This window comes from Oppia nitens, unplaced genomic scaffold, assembly GCF_028296485.1.
Source record: "Oppia nitens isolate AA-2021 unplaced genomic scaffold, nextdenovo-longstitch-racon4-pilon3 scaffold7_pilon_pilon_pilon, whole genome shotgun sequence".
In the NCBI taxonomy this organism is placed as follows: Eukaryota; Metazoa; Arthropoda; class Arachnida; order Sarcoptiformes; family Oppiidae; genus Oppia; species Oppia nitens.
Window position 1 is genome coordinate 4,202,333 of NW_026533251.1, and position 15,570 is coordinate 4,217,902.

The 15,570-nt window shown below is 24.1% G+C and overlaps 2 protein-coding genes across 2 annotated transcripts; both read right to left on the minus strand.

The window, feature by feature from the left end:
* Positions 1-7,447: 7,447 nt before the first annotated feature.
* On the minus strand, positions 7,448-9,973 carry LOC128963741 (NDP-glycosyltransferase YjiC-like). The gene is made up of 3 exons (XM_054310255.1): positions 9,484-9,973; positions 8,377-9,123; positions 7,448-7,458 (listed from the first exon to the last, which is right to left on the minus strand). Exons 1-3 carry the CDS (start codon positions 9,971-9,973, stop codon positions 7,448-7,450), a joined length of 1,248 nt encoding a protein of 415 aa, XP_054166230.1.
* A 1,293-nt stretch (positions 9,974-11,266) lies between these two features.
* On the minus strand, positions 11,267-14,447 carry LOC128963742 (nose resistant to fluoxetine protein 6-like). The gene is made up of 9 exons (XM_054310256.1): positions 14,325-14,447; positions 14,071-14,225; positions 13,886-13,976; positions 13,038-13,220; positions 12,335-12,702; positions 12,111-12,202; positions 11,886-12,002; positions 11,686-11,803; positions 11,267-11,611 (listed from the first exon to the last, which is right to left on the minus strand). Exons 1-9 carry the CDS (start codon positions 14,338-14,340, stop codon positions 11,267-11,269), a joined length of 1,485 nt encoding a protein of 494 aa, XP_054166231.1. The 5' UTR covers positions 14,341-14,447.
* Positions 14,448-15,570: the final 1,123 nt, after the last annotated feature.

Here is a 15,570-nt window from a genome sequence, read left to right on the forward strand (position 1 = left end):
TGGTGTGTGTGAAATTTCATATACCAAATCTTGGTATAATGTATTAAATGATTACACAATAACTTTATTTGATGAGATGGGAAATATTTACTCTAACAATGATACAGATTTATTTACTATACATGCAGGGTTTTATGACACACCTGTTAAACTGATTAATGAAATAAATAAAATATTCAATTTGTTTAGTAAAGTTAAATCACCTAAACTTTTATATAATGAAATAAATAATTATATAACTCTTGAAGTTGGTAAAGCCGAAAACACTGTTAAAGTGTTTCCTGATTTAGGTGAAGAAATTGAAAATATATTAGGTTTAAGAAATAGACAACAATCTCTTAATTATTATTACGTAAATAATAACTTATCTGATGTTGTATTTAACGGCATAGAAAATAAAGATAGTATAAAGGCTTTTCATCCTGTTGAAATATATGGTGGTTTTCATTCTCTATATTTATACACTGACATTGTATATCCATCAATTGTTAATAATTCATTTGCTAACTTATTGAGAGTAATTGAAGTTCCGCGAAAGTATAAATTTGGTGAAACTATACATTTAACATATGAAAAACCGCAATACAGACCAGTTAGACTTAATCAATTTGAAACAATTGAAATTGTTATAGAAGATGATAGTGGTATGAAAATACCATTTAAATTTGGTAGAATAGCTATAACGTTACATTTTATTAAAAAATAAACATGGATAATCCATATATACAATACTATATGAACCAAGCAGGGTCTGGTATTGTTACTTATGCAGGTCATAGATATCAATCCGGAAACGGTATATTTGGAAAGATATTAAAACATTTAAAACCAGCCTTAAAGTACGTAGCCAGTAAAGGATGGGAGGCTTTTAATAATTTTGGTGGTGACGTATTATCTGGTAAATCATTTAAAGAAGCAGGTGCTAACCAGTTGATACGCACAGCTGATTCTGTCATAACAGACGTTAAAGATAAACTTAATAACGCAAAAAAGCAAAAAGGTTTGGGTCGTAAACGTAAACGTAAAAAAAGTGTACAAAAAACTAAGAAAAAACAAAAAACTAAACCTAAAAAATCTTATAGAAGACGTAAGACACCTAAAAAAGATATTAAAGTATTAAATATGACTACAATACATGAGCTCTCGTCTTTAATGACATTACCAGAGTTGGATATTTTTGGTGTGCCACCCACTCAACTTATGATTGAACGTGATGTACAAACTGAACACCGCCCAATCAGTTCATTAAACCAATCAACAAACACTATTGAGTTTGAAGTACACACTGGTCTTAATGAATATATTAATCTCAGTAAAAGTGAAATATATCTATGTTTAAAAATAAAGTTGCAAAAATCTACTGTATCTAAAACTCCAGATATAAAAGCAGATGACTGGAAACTAATATCTCCAGTAAATTATTTATTACATTCATTTATTAAACAAATAGATGTAGTAATTGGTCAAACATCTGTATCATCAACATCAGTAAATTATCCTTATGTGGCATATATGGATACATTGTTAAATAGTACTCCAGAAGCTAGGCAAACCCATTTACAGACTGCTTTATGGCACAAGGATGAATACCCTATGGACAATGTAAATGAAATAAGAAGCCAGCGAATCAGACCTATTGGTGACACTTTAGATGAAGGGTGTGAGATTGAAATGTATGGAAATCTACATATTGATCTTAGTTCTCAAGTAAAGTCATTACTAGGAGGCGTCAGTCTCAATATAAAAATATATCCTAATGATCCTAACTTTTATTTAATATATGATAAAACATTATTACCTAAGGTTGAGATTATGGATGTCAGATTATTTATGCACAGATCTATATTAAGTCCTCAAGTGGTAATTGCACATAATAAAGCACTAGAAAAAACTAATGCTAGATATTTTATTACAAGAAAAGAAGTAAAGACATCAATTATAGCTAAAGATACATTGGATTGTTATTTAAATAATGTAGTAAATGGTGTAATTCCTAGAAAAATATATGTTGCATTTGTCAACAATGAAGCATATAACGGTGTTTATAATTTGAATCCGTTTTATTTTAAAAATTATAGTATAAGACATATAGCCTGCTATGTTGATGGAACTCAATATCCGCATAGACCTTACACTCCAGATTTTAACACTAAAAAATATATGCGTGAATATTTCGGATTATTTGAAACAGCTAATCAAATAAGACATGAAACGAGTATAGATATTACTAGAGATGAATATGCTGAAGGTTTTACTATATTCGGATTTAATTTCACACCTGATTTATCAGATGGTGTAGCTAAAAGTGGATATGTTTCTCCGTTAAGTAGAGGTAATTTACGAATAGAATTAAAGTTTGCTCATCCAATAAAAGAGACTGTAACTGCAATTATATTTTGTGAATACGATAATCTAATTGAAATCCAAAATTCCCGTTTTGCTATTAAAGATTTTCCATGAATACATTAGAGATTAACCATTATTTTAGAAATTGTGACATATATTACGGTACTTACCCTAGAGATTTATTACCAAATACTATACCTTTAGGTACGGGTATAATTATAAACACAGATAGTTCATCTTTACCAGGAGAACATTGGGTTACAATATATAAGTCGATCAATGGTGATATTGTTTATTTTGATTCATTTGGTATTCAACCCCTACATACAGATATATTAAAGTTTATAAAAGATAATATAACACATGGTTATTATTATAATACTATAAATTTTCAAAGTGTATTTTCAGATACCTGCGGATTATACTGTATTTATTTTTTAACAAACTTTTTTAATGGCGGAACATTTGAATCGTTTAGGAGTGTCTTTAGCTTTTCTCCTAATATTAACGACAGTATTGCCAGATTATTACGTAATCTGTGATTGTCGTTTATCTAAAGTATATAAATCTTTTAACGATTATTATAGAATATATAAACAAATAAAGATTATATATGATGAAAAATTTTTAATAGTCATCACAGATACAATTATGATTAATAAAACGTTAGCAGACATTGCTAATATGTATAAACATAAGATTGAAAGATTTTTTATAGAAGAGGGATACCCATTAAATACATTTAGAGATTTATCATTTATGATTAAAAAACTAGACCTATAATGGAGTTCAAAGATAGACCATACTTTGCAAATAAAATATGTGCTATTATGGATGCACAAGGTTTTTATATGGATAAAGAGTTTTATCCGAGAGAGATATCTATTATATCACATACATTTAAACAAAATGTTTTATGTGAGACTAACTTAAAGTTTGTTGATATGACTGTTAAAGATAGGATTACTAATTTATATATTGCTAATAATTTGTTAGGCATGTCTATGCGCACTTCTAACAATGAAATTAAATTTAACGATACACATGATCCGTTACAGATTATAGCTATATTATATAATAAAGTAAAAACTGATACTAAAATATATTTGGGTATAAAAAACCAACAATTAAAAGATCTATTAATTATTTTGGATATCCCATTTGTAGATCTAAATGTTCTACAATGTCCTAGTACTTGTAGATTAAAAAAACTTTACACTAAGATACCAATAGCATGTCATTTTCATAATAGATTGGTTCCTAATATTAATATTCTTAGATGTGCTGAAGTGAAATGTATGCTACTATGGGATTGGTTATTTAGTTTAACTAATAGATATTAAATAGATAATATACGGAACTAACTCCCGCCGTGTTCTACGGAACAAATAAGGGGCATTGGCAGGGCCAAAGAGGGCAGTACTCTTTGTGCGCTCAACAATGATTTTTAAGTGTTATTTATGTTTTTATTTAATTTATTTTTGTTTATGTTTAATTGTGCACCTATTTTTTGATTATATTTATTTATTATTTTTTTTTATTTTTATTTATTTTTATCTATTTTTATTTATTTTTATTCAATACATTTTAATTTAGATGATAAATAATATCTTTCTTATAAAATAATAAGTTAGATAATTCATATTCATATAGTATTAAATTATTACATTCATTTTTATCCACTTTAATCACACTTATTTTATTTCCACCAATAACATTTTCAAATTTTATTTTTCGATACTTAGTGCCAAATTGTATGAATTTTCTTCTTTTTTCTAAATATGGTAATAACATAATAAACTCTTTTTTACTTAGACATACGCCTTCTTTGGTAAATTTTGTATATATATTTTCATTATATGCTTTACGTATATCCACATATGTTAAATTTTTTATTGTATCATTAATAATACGTATAACTAAAACATATGTAGAGGTTGATTTTGGATTACAATAACTATAAAATATTTTACTATATTTTATATTTAATTCCATTATTAGAAATAACCTAAAAATAATCAAACTTTTAATATATTTAATATTATTATATTTAATTCATACTCACTTTTATAATATTAACATATAAATACTTTAATCTTTTTGTAACATTAGCTCTACAATAAGGACATTTGAGCAAACGCTGACTACATCTTATACACGATATCTGATGTGCACAAGGTAGAAACACCACTTCCATTACATTTTCATAGCATATCTTACAAAGCATTTTATTATTCTGTTGATGACTTTGTTGTATTTCAACAGTTGGTTGTGTTTGAACATCCAATGGAGGATGCGGTGATGAGTACGTGTACTCAAATAACATTTCTACATTTACAACAGGTCTTTCATAATACATTTCTCGACAAGTTGTTATAAAACTTTGACATTTCTGTGCTCTAAGATAGTCACAATGAGGGTAATGCTTTGCGTGTTCGATCCATGGATCATCAACTGGTGTCCATGAGCACAAACGTCCATCACAACTAAAGCATTTAACGTAATCTAAATATCCAATTGAATAAAATCCAGCCAAAGCAAACTTCCTGTAATCACGTGTCCAATCAACAGTGTTAATCCATTCAGGGTTATTAAATGATTGTATTCTATCTTCTATTTTACTAAAAATAGCTTCATTGCCAGAGGCCATTGTAAATCACATATAATTATTATATTATTTATAATTATAATTCAATGTTAACAAAACGTTATAAATTTGGTATCTATTAGTATAGTGTGCACTACTATGCTTTATATACTTTATTATTGCATCAACATTAATTAAATACATTACTGTTATAACCAATGAACACTCTTTAAAGACAATGACGTCATATTAACACATTCCTATTGGTTATAATAGCACTAGTATGCTTACATACCACATGTTATTGTTTTTTAATTAATTGTGATGCAATATGTCACGTGATATGTTACATCATAATAAATTATTTGTATATTAGTTGTGCATCTATTTTTGGAATTAATTTTTTGTTTTTGTTTTGTTTTATCGTTTTTATTTTATTTTTTAAATAATAAATAGTTAAATAATAATACATTAATATGACAATATTTCATTTTTATACAATAATAGTTTCTTGAGGTCATCTTCACACAGAAACAAATTTTGTTCTGCTTTCTTATTCCGAAGACGTAATGCAAAACCATATTTGGTTTTATCAAAATTGATGAGTCTTTGTTTCACCTGATCAATGATAGGACGGCCATTTTGAGCTTCGAGGTATGGCACTAATTCCTTAAACTCATTCATTTCCAAACAGACGCCAATCTTTGTGAATCTTCTCTCGTCATTTTCAATGTATGTTTTACGTATATCCACATATTTGGTAATTTCACCATTGTATTCACTTTCTACAACACGAACCACATATTCATGTGAATACAGAAACTTTTCGTGAAAAAATTTTGAAAATACTTGAAAATATTTCTCTGTTAAACCCATTTTGCTTATCTTGTTGTAATAATGATATTAATAGTCAAAGAGAGTAAAGTAAACTGTATAATGAGTTATCATATCATCTCTCTTTTATAACAAATCATCAAAGCGTTAATAATTAAATCAGGTTTTGAAATCATGTGATTGCGTCAACATTAATAAACCGGTTTAAACCAGTTAGATTGCATCAACATTAATAACCGGTTTATGCGCACACTCCTTTCATACCAGTAAAAGTATAGCAGTAGTCTAGTAGCAAACTATACTTTATTAGTTTACAATGCCTCAGCGAGTTGACTTAGATTTTAATATTATTATTTCTAGATCTACAGATTACCATAGAGAACTCGGTATATATGCTATTGTCCATCAAAACGCATATGAAAAGTTTATTCAAATCCGTGATTATTATAGTAACCAATTACAACCTGGTGGTCTGTGTTTCAAATGTAAAGAATTCTTTTGGTTTATTAGTCAATTGTGTATTAAACATAGACAATCATCTGTTTTTAAAACAGATAAATCAAAGCTGTATTACCAAATAGTTTATGACTTGATTTGTGTTTACCAACAAACACCAACTAAAGATAATTTATTTGTCTTTAACTACAATGAAGTTCAACTATTGCATCAGTGGAAAAACAAAATATTGTCAACACTCATCGACTTTGGACAACAACCAAAAAACATACCAAATACTACACCTTCAGTCGAATCAACAGTAACTCAATCTCTTTCAACAGAAGAACCTATGGACATAGATGAACAACCAACTATAACCATACCATCTAATAATAAACCTTCAGCTAAGAAAGAGATTAATAAAACGTTTAAGAAACGTTTTAATAAATTTCAAAATACTAAATAATGGCTAAAATAACAAATGTTTCTATGACTTGTGATTTAAGTGTTTACCCTATATATTTAGACTTAAAATTAATAACTAATAATTTAAATAATTGCATTTATCAAAACAAATATTTTATTCGTGTTGTTATGAAATTACGAAATCCTAAAGCAACAGTTATGATTCACGACACCGGAAAACTTGTATGTATTGGCGCTAACTCTCAATCAGACGGAAGGATGGCTTTAAGAAAGACAGCTCGAATGATACAAAAACTTGGATATACTATTAAACCTCAAAACATTGTCACTACAAACATTGCATCATTTTATATTTTAAATAATAATATTAGTCTTATTAATTTTTATAATTATTTAATTAATTGTAATATATTAGTTAATTATGATTTAGAGTTATTTCCACACATGCGTATTAATTTTAACAGTAGTGGTAAAATAACAGTAACACAAAATGGAAAATTAATATTAACTGGTGTTAATTCTATTAATAACACTAATAATTTATTAACTATATTTTTAAATTATTTTAATAATTATATTAAACTTAATTGTAATTAACTTTTATTTATATGTATTTAACTTTATTAATATTTAATAAAATAAAAAATAATTAATTAATAAAAAAAATAGACGCACAATTAAAAAATCATTTTAATTTCTTGTGATGCAATATGTCACGTGACATATTGCATAACATCACTTTTACACATTTACATAATTTATGAATGGTCAATAGTACTACTACTACATGTAGTAGTACTATTTTATTCATAACTTTTACGCACGGACTGATCGGATTAACTGATAAGAGGATTAGTAGGGGATTAAAGGATTAAAACTATAGGAGGATTAAATCGCGTGTCAAGTGCTATGTATACTACTATGCATAAATAATTTAAACTATTTATAAGCATTTTTGACAAGAAATAAAACTTTAATTAATATATTTATTTTGTTATAAATTTTTAAAAAATAAATATATTTATTAAATTATTTTCTATTTTATTTAACAAAATTAACTAATACTAATAAATACATATGATTTTATATGATATGTCATAAAAGATATATAAATTGATACAATGTAACTAATAATGTATAGTCAACATGAGTATTCAAATATAAAGACATTTATTAAATATTATTTTTGACATTTTGAAACTTTTATATTATTGTATATTTATTTTTTCTTTAGGTAAAATACAATAGAAAAATCTCATAAAGGGGTAAGATTTCTTGCATCCCCCCCATTGTAACATTGATAAATTTAAATGATTAACAAAATTTACAATTGAACAGTAATAGTATAGTAAAGTATTGCTTAACAAATTAATGTAAAGCATTTAAAAACTAAACTAATAATGTTTAGCTGTTTTTGTAATAAATAGATTTTAAAATATTATTTATGTTAATATTATATAATTTTATTGATATTGAAAACAAAATAGTTTATAAAATTAATAAATCTAAAAAATATAGTTAATAATTTTTTGAAATATATTAGTTTTTATTTTATTCCGAATAAAATATCTATATATCTATTTATATCTATTTTTAAAATTAATAATAAAGTTGAAAACTCATAATATTTAATAAATATAATGTTTCTTAATAGTTATCTACAACACTATTATCATTATTATTATTATTAGTTGAAACATATTTTTTAACTAAATTTTCCAAAATTTGCGGTAATTTTGTTAAACTATTTTCATTAAGAATTCTTTTGGATATTTTAGCCAATTTTTCAGACAACAGTTTATCGTTTAATATATTTTCAATTGAAGTCAACAGTTCCTCTTCAGTGCATTTGTAGGCATCGAGTCGTATACCATAACCTTTTTCATGGACTCTCTGTGCGTTATCGTACTGATCGCTAAACAGTGGTATAACTATCATAGGCTTTCCAAAGGCAAACATTTCGGTAATAGTATTGTTTCCGCCGTGAGTTATAACCAAATCAACTAATGGCAAGATATTGACTTGAGGTAGACTATCCTTACCCCACATATTGTCTGGTAGATCGTATTCATCAGCTAACGGTCCTTTCGATACAATAAATCTGTGCTTAGATTTTGCCAGAATATCGACCAAACGTTTCATATTATCAACGTCTGCGCCGCCCATTGAACCCAACGAAAAATATATAAGTTTTCCCGGTTTGTCCCGCAATTGTTCCGGTAATTCAAATCGTAAATGTTTATCATTTCGTAAAAAGTTATCAAAACGATACCAATTGTCGGGCAGTGGTCTTATGTCCAGATAATCCAATTCCAATGGATAGCCGTATATATTCAGATATTTTGATTCATTAATTAATGATCTTTCGTTTAATTGCGGGAAACCATTGGCCACTTGTATATCATTCAACATTTGCCACATCTCTTGAATGCCCTCTTTATAAAAATTATTAAATGTTTGCCACTCACTAATGGGTCCGTTTGTCGGTAAACCTATTTATTAACCAAAATAATTAGTTTAATAATTATAACAATAATAACATTAATTAACTTATTTGTATCAATGGGACAAAAACAAAAAAAAACTATTGAGTATATATATAGTTAATTTGATAAATTATCTAAATACACTTTAATATTGCATAGTATTTTTTAAATAATAAATAATTAGTTTTTTTCTGATAATTTGCCACAAGTTAACTTTATGTTTTGAATGAATTCATTAAACAGTTTAATATACAATTTGTATATAACTTGACTTTGTGTTAATATAATTTAGTAATAAATCTCTTTTTTAAATATATATATTATATATATATATACTGTATATAAATTAGTTTAGTTTAAACAAACCGGAAAAAGCCGGTGGTAATCTATCGTCCCGTTTGAGTACTAGTGGATTACAACTGCAAACCAATACCCACGGAATTCCCGACTTCATCACCGATATTATGGATAAAAAATGATCGCATAGTATAATATCTGGTCGAACCTCTTCTATAGTTTGTTGAACATTGATCTCAAGTTGTTGTTGAAAATTATAGATATTATGTTTTTGATCTTTCAATAGTATCACCGACTTTTCCGATGGATCTATTGGTCCTAAAATACCTATTTGTTTAAAATACAAACCCCAGCTTTTGGCGTCCAATTTGTCTTTTTCTAACCAAACAATTTCATTGATACCATACGGCTCTAGTTTGCCCATCCATTCGTTGCCATAGACCGCAAACGTACACTCGTGTCCGGCTTTGATGAGCACCTGTGCCAATGCTATAGAAGCGTTTACATGACCCGTACCGTTAATCGGTAGAAATAGTACTTTTAATTTTGGATTTGACATTAATTATTAGATAAATTATTTTTACAAAATGATAAAAAAATTTTATCAAAAACTTAACTAAACTAATAAGTTAATAATAAATGTGACAAATATTTTTGTTTTTCAAATTGATTTTTTCTTTATTTAACTATTCAAAATTTTATTTGATTGTGAAAAAAATTAACAAAAAAAAATTAAAGTTTTTTTTTAAAAAAAAGTAGAATAGCATTGTCATTGATTATATCAATAATTAGTTATTATACCAATTATAATATATTCAATACATGTTTAGATTGTAAAAATTTATTTTATTTTATTTGCCCTATTTTTTTGTTCCATATTTTATTAATTATCAAATAAAGTGTTAAGAAAACTTTTAAATGTTTTAAATAAACTATTTAACAAAACTTATAAAAATTAATAATACTAATTAGATATATAATATTATTGCCAAACATATTAATACTAATACTGATTAACAGTAAACTAAATATATGTAAATTTAACTATAATTAGTTAATTCTATAATTTTTTTAAAATTCATTATATTCTAAAACATACATTAAAACACTTAACAAACAAATATATTAAAATATATAATTTTTAAGTTTTTCAATATTTTTATTAAAGAAATCCCTTATAATTTTTGTTGTTAAATAATACAATAGTTTTGGTGTAAAAACTAAGTCCTAAAAATAATGTTAATTATTAGAAAATATTTCTCACATAAACATGTGATACATTTTTGTAAAATAACTTTATATAAATATTTAAATGGGATACTTAAAAAATAACTAATATTTTTTAATAATAACAAGATTTGTATTACAAATAAGTAAAATCAATCAATTTTTAAGCTATATTTTGCTAAATAATTTTATTAATATATATAAGAAATCAATTATTATTTGATATATAAATAATTAAATAGTGATAAATTATATAAATTACAATACTTATATTATTTGTTTGTACTATAATATATATCTATATACTGTATGTTTAAATACTACTGTAGCAAATAAATAAATAAATATTTTTTTTATATATACCTCTAAATATTTATATTTATAAAAATTTTTTTTTATTTTCTTTTAATAATACTTTCAATTTTACCAATTGGTATTTCAAACATAATATAAGTTAAATAACTTATAAAAAAGTTGAGTACAGTTATTGATATAATTGTCATAAACTAAAACAAACAAAGAAACAAAAATATTTTAGTTTAAAAAGTAAAAATTTTGTTGTAATTATTTATATACATTATTTACTTTACAAACGATAAATTATAAATTAGATTTTTTTTTAATTTTAACAAATAATTACCAGATTAATGGAGTTACTATATGATGGTAGGGGTAAACTTGCTAATATAATAAATATTAATACAGATTGAATCAAATATCCTTGATAGGATAATCGACTCAATGGTATCAATGCTGACCATGAAAGTACCCGATTAACAATACCTCCCTGTCCAATGGCACAGGCATACAGCATGTATGCCCAACATATTGACCAAACGGTGTGACTAATAGTACCATATAATAGAAAACCAAAATTGTGATAACTATAGCCTGAAAACCAGAAATATGTTGATAAAATGTTTACCAAATTTATGACAATACATAATATCCATAATAGTATATTAGTTGTCTATAATATAAAAAAAATAATATTTTTTTCTCAATTAATTAATATTAATTAATTAAATATAAAGTGACTTAAACCCAATTGATGTTTAATTTTCCAAATTTATTATAGATATACGCCATTAATATACCAATACAATAGGCAGGTATACGACAATAGGATGCAAACAAATAGTCAATTATTTTCACATCTTTACTATAGTTAATCAATTAATTAACTGTTTAATTATTTTTTTTAATTAAAATTATTTTAAACTAAATAATTAATATATTCATACATAAAAAATCTAAAATCAGCAGTGGATGTTGATTCATTTTTAGCTAATATATGAGCACTAATTGTCCATGATGCTATAATTGCCAAAATATTTATAGCAATACCTAAATATTGTTTTCTATATGTATTTTTACATTAATTATAAAAATTAAAATTAATATTTTTTCATATTATATGATATATTTATATAATTTATTGTTTTTTTAAATATTATATAATATAATACCTAATATCATTGCACGTCAATAGTATTATGAAAATGGGTGACACTATAAACATTTGCATATCGGCTGACAAATACCACGTATGACCCAAACACTAAAATATTAAAATAATTGTTTAAATTATACTAAAAATAATACTAAAATAAAAGAATATTATTGAATAATTAAATAATTAAAAAAAAAATCTTGATATTTATGATTATTATTATTAATATTATTTTCATACTTTTTCGTTATTATTATTAAACTGAATATTAGTTAAATAAAGTATAGTTTTCCACCAATTCTTTAGACACGACTTATTATTGTCAACAAATATAAACCAAAACGGAGACGAAGACATCACTTCCACTAGTAATGAGAAACCAATGATTGCCAACACTGACGGCGTAAGTCTAATATAGCGATGAATTATTTTCCATAAGATATTTCCGGCATATTTACGAACAGATGTTTGTTTGACTTCACGTAAAACACTGTACGCACACAGGAATCCCGATAACAGGAAAAATATATCAATCCAAAGCATACCATTCAGTATAAATTGCATTGCAATTGATGAATACATTGGTATTATTTCTATACTATTTGAAGCTATAATAGTTGATTTTAAAATTAATATTTTTATATTAATTAGTTTTAATAAAACGATAATAATATTTTTTAATTTTTTATAATCATATAAAAAATTACTGTCAAAAATATGAGAATATTTTTTAGTATTTTTTTATTAAAGCATAATTTATTTTTTAATAATCAATAGTTTTTGTTTGCGGTTAAAATACTATGATTTTAATACTTTTAATTTATATTATTAACTGAATGATAGATTTTTAAAAAAAAAATCTATTAAATTTTAACAACCCATAGTAGTTAATGTTTGAATTAAAGCAAAATTTTTAGTTAAAATAGAAAAATAATAAACTTACAATTTGTTGTATATGCATCAATTGTATGATATGTTATTACAATTATTAAACTGATAACACGTAAGCCATGAAAACAATTGATTGTATTTATTGATTGGTTTCCAACTGTTACTAATTGTCTCGTATTTGTGTACAATGAAAATGCAACCAAAGATTGTATCCATTTGTTTGTTGAATTCAATGCTAACAATAAATTTTTTTTTAAATTATTAAATTTAAAAAAAGTATTAATATTATATATTAAAATAAATAATTTTAAAAAAATTAATAATAATTTACATTTATCTTTTTGACAGTATTTTGAACAATCAATTATTGTACCGATTATTATTAAAATGGCAATTGAAACAAAACAGCAACTATTAATATATATATATATATATAAGTATAGAAATATTAAATAATTTTTATTAATATATACTATATTTATAAAAGTAGTTTTTTAAATTTACTATTATTATAACATTATAGATCAACTATATTAAATGTCTTTAGTAGTACTAAAGTATTATTTAAATTTTTTTATTTGTTGTTGTTGTTGATATAATATAATACTTACATAATAATTATGTGATACCACTTTAGTGGACTATAAGCACCATTAGTACAATGTTTTATCGAAAAATTAATATCAGATTTAATAAAAACTAATATATAAGAAGACAAATAATATTTATTTTTAAATACTGTATATATACACAGTATATATACGGTATATATACGTTATATTTACCATATATATATACAGTATATATACAGTATATATACAGAATATATATACAGTATATATATATATATATAGATTTTTGTTTTTAGTAGTATTTTTATCATTAATATAAATTAATTACATGATTGAAAAATTGTTTGCAAATCGTTTGAATTGCATGATTGAGGAAAACAAATACCAATTAATGGATGCAGTGATTGATTGTTGAAAAACTATTACAAAAAAATAATAATAATTGAGATTATAGGAATAATAAATAATTGCTATAATAAAATAATATTAATATTAATAAACAATTTGATTTACATCTATATTGAGTGTACAATACTGTGAATTGAATTTATGTAATTGTTTGTCAATAATAATGTCGGCACTATTGCCAATACATTCACTGTATTGTCCCATAAAATTCAAATTTCCTTCAATAATACCGGAGCCGATGACAGCACTTGAATCAATCACTGATAAATTGATGATTTAAAAAATACATTATACTGATAATATATTTATATAAAAAATGATAATTATATTTTATTTATTTTAATTAATTATTTAATTACATTTAAGTGCTGTCATATCGTTGGGATGTCTGACCAAATAGTCGATCACTTGTTTGCATTCATAGCTAACATTGGATACTAGAAAATGTGAATACAATTGTATGACATAATTATGATTTCCTAATAACAGAGACAAATCAATACAAATAATTGTATTAAAAAAATTTAATGAAAACAAAACTATCAAATTAATGTTAACAATATATTTAATTAATAACATATTAATCAATAACTTAATTAATTTAATTAAATATAATTTAGTTTTTATTATCAAATAAAGTTGTTAGAAATCTTCTAATAATTACTTATAAAAAACTCTATATTAAAAAATTTTATATTAGTAAACTATAAAAATTAATTAGTTATATATATACTGTATATAATAATTTTCAAACAAACTTTTAAAAAGTTTTGTTTACTGAAATCTTACGAGCGTTTTTGAGTGTGTCCGTTAACAATTTTATTTCAGATTCAGTTAGAACATGAAAAATAATATATAAATATAATCATTAAAATTTTGTTATCTTTTCAGGAACATACAGAAAATAGTGGCCAAAATACAAAAAAAATAGTTAATATAAGTAAATAGTTAGTTAATAATTTTAAAGTTTAGATTTGAATAAAGCATCAAAAATAAGGTATAGAAATCAAAATTTCGATATTTCTTCAGTAACGGATAAATTAAAAAATGAATTTTAGTTGTTAAAATTTAAGTTAAATATCTAAATGTAGTTAATTAAAACATTAAGTTATAACAATATATTATTTTTATATAAAATGGTGGATAAATCTTTATAAAAAATTAATTTTGCATTAATATTGCATCACCATAAATATATTGTTTTAATAAAATACTTTGTCATGAACATTGTCAATTAATAATTTAATAATATGACTCATATGGACTATTGGGTATCAAGAATAAATATTTTGTTTATAATATGACAATAAGAAATAATTTACACGATAAAAATTTGTTTTTGGATAATGCTTTCTAGCATTCTCAACTGGTTTTAATTATGATGATGCAAACAGATAATCTTATGGCGTCAAAGTTTGTTTATATAAATGCTTTATAGCATTATCACTGGTTTATTTCTATTGTTTTATTATGTTTTAAAGTAATATGATTTTGCATTTTAGTTAATTGACTAAATTTTGCAATTAGATTATTAAGATTTAACTTTATATTATAAATAATATTTTTGTTTTATCATAAATTAAATCATACGACAAAATAAAACAT

Excerpts from the sequence above, each read along its gene's own strand:
- LOC128963741 (XM_054310255.1), bottom strand. The coding sequence starts at position 9,973 with ATGTCAAATCCAAAATTAAAAGTACTATTTCTACCGATTAACGGTACG. Across the intron at positions 9,124-9,483 it reads ATTACCACCGGCTTTTTCCG|GTTTACCGACAAACGGACCC; the intron begins GTTTGTTTAAAC and ends GTTAATAAATAG.
- LOC128963742 (XM_054310256.1), bottom strand. Across the intron at positions 12,703-13,037 it reads TGATGCATATACAACAAATT|CTTCAAATAGTATAGAAATA; the intron begins GTAAGTTTATTA and ends CAACTATTATAG. Across the intron at positions 12,003-12,110 it reads TTGACGTGCAATGATATTAG|AAAACAATATTTAGGTATTG; the intron begins GTATTATATTAT and ends AAATACATATAG.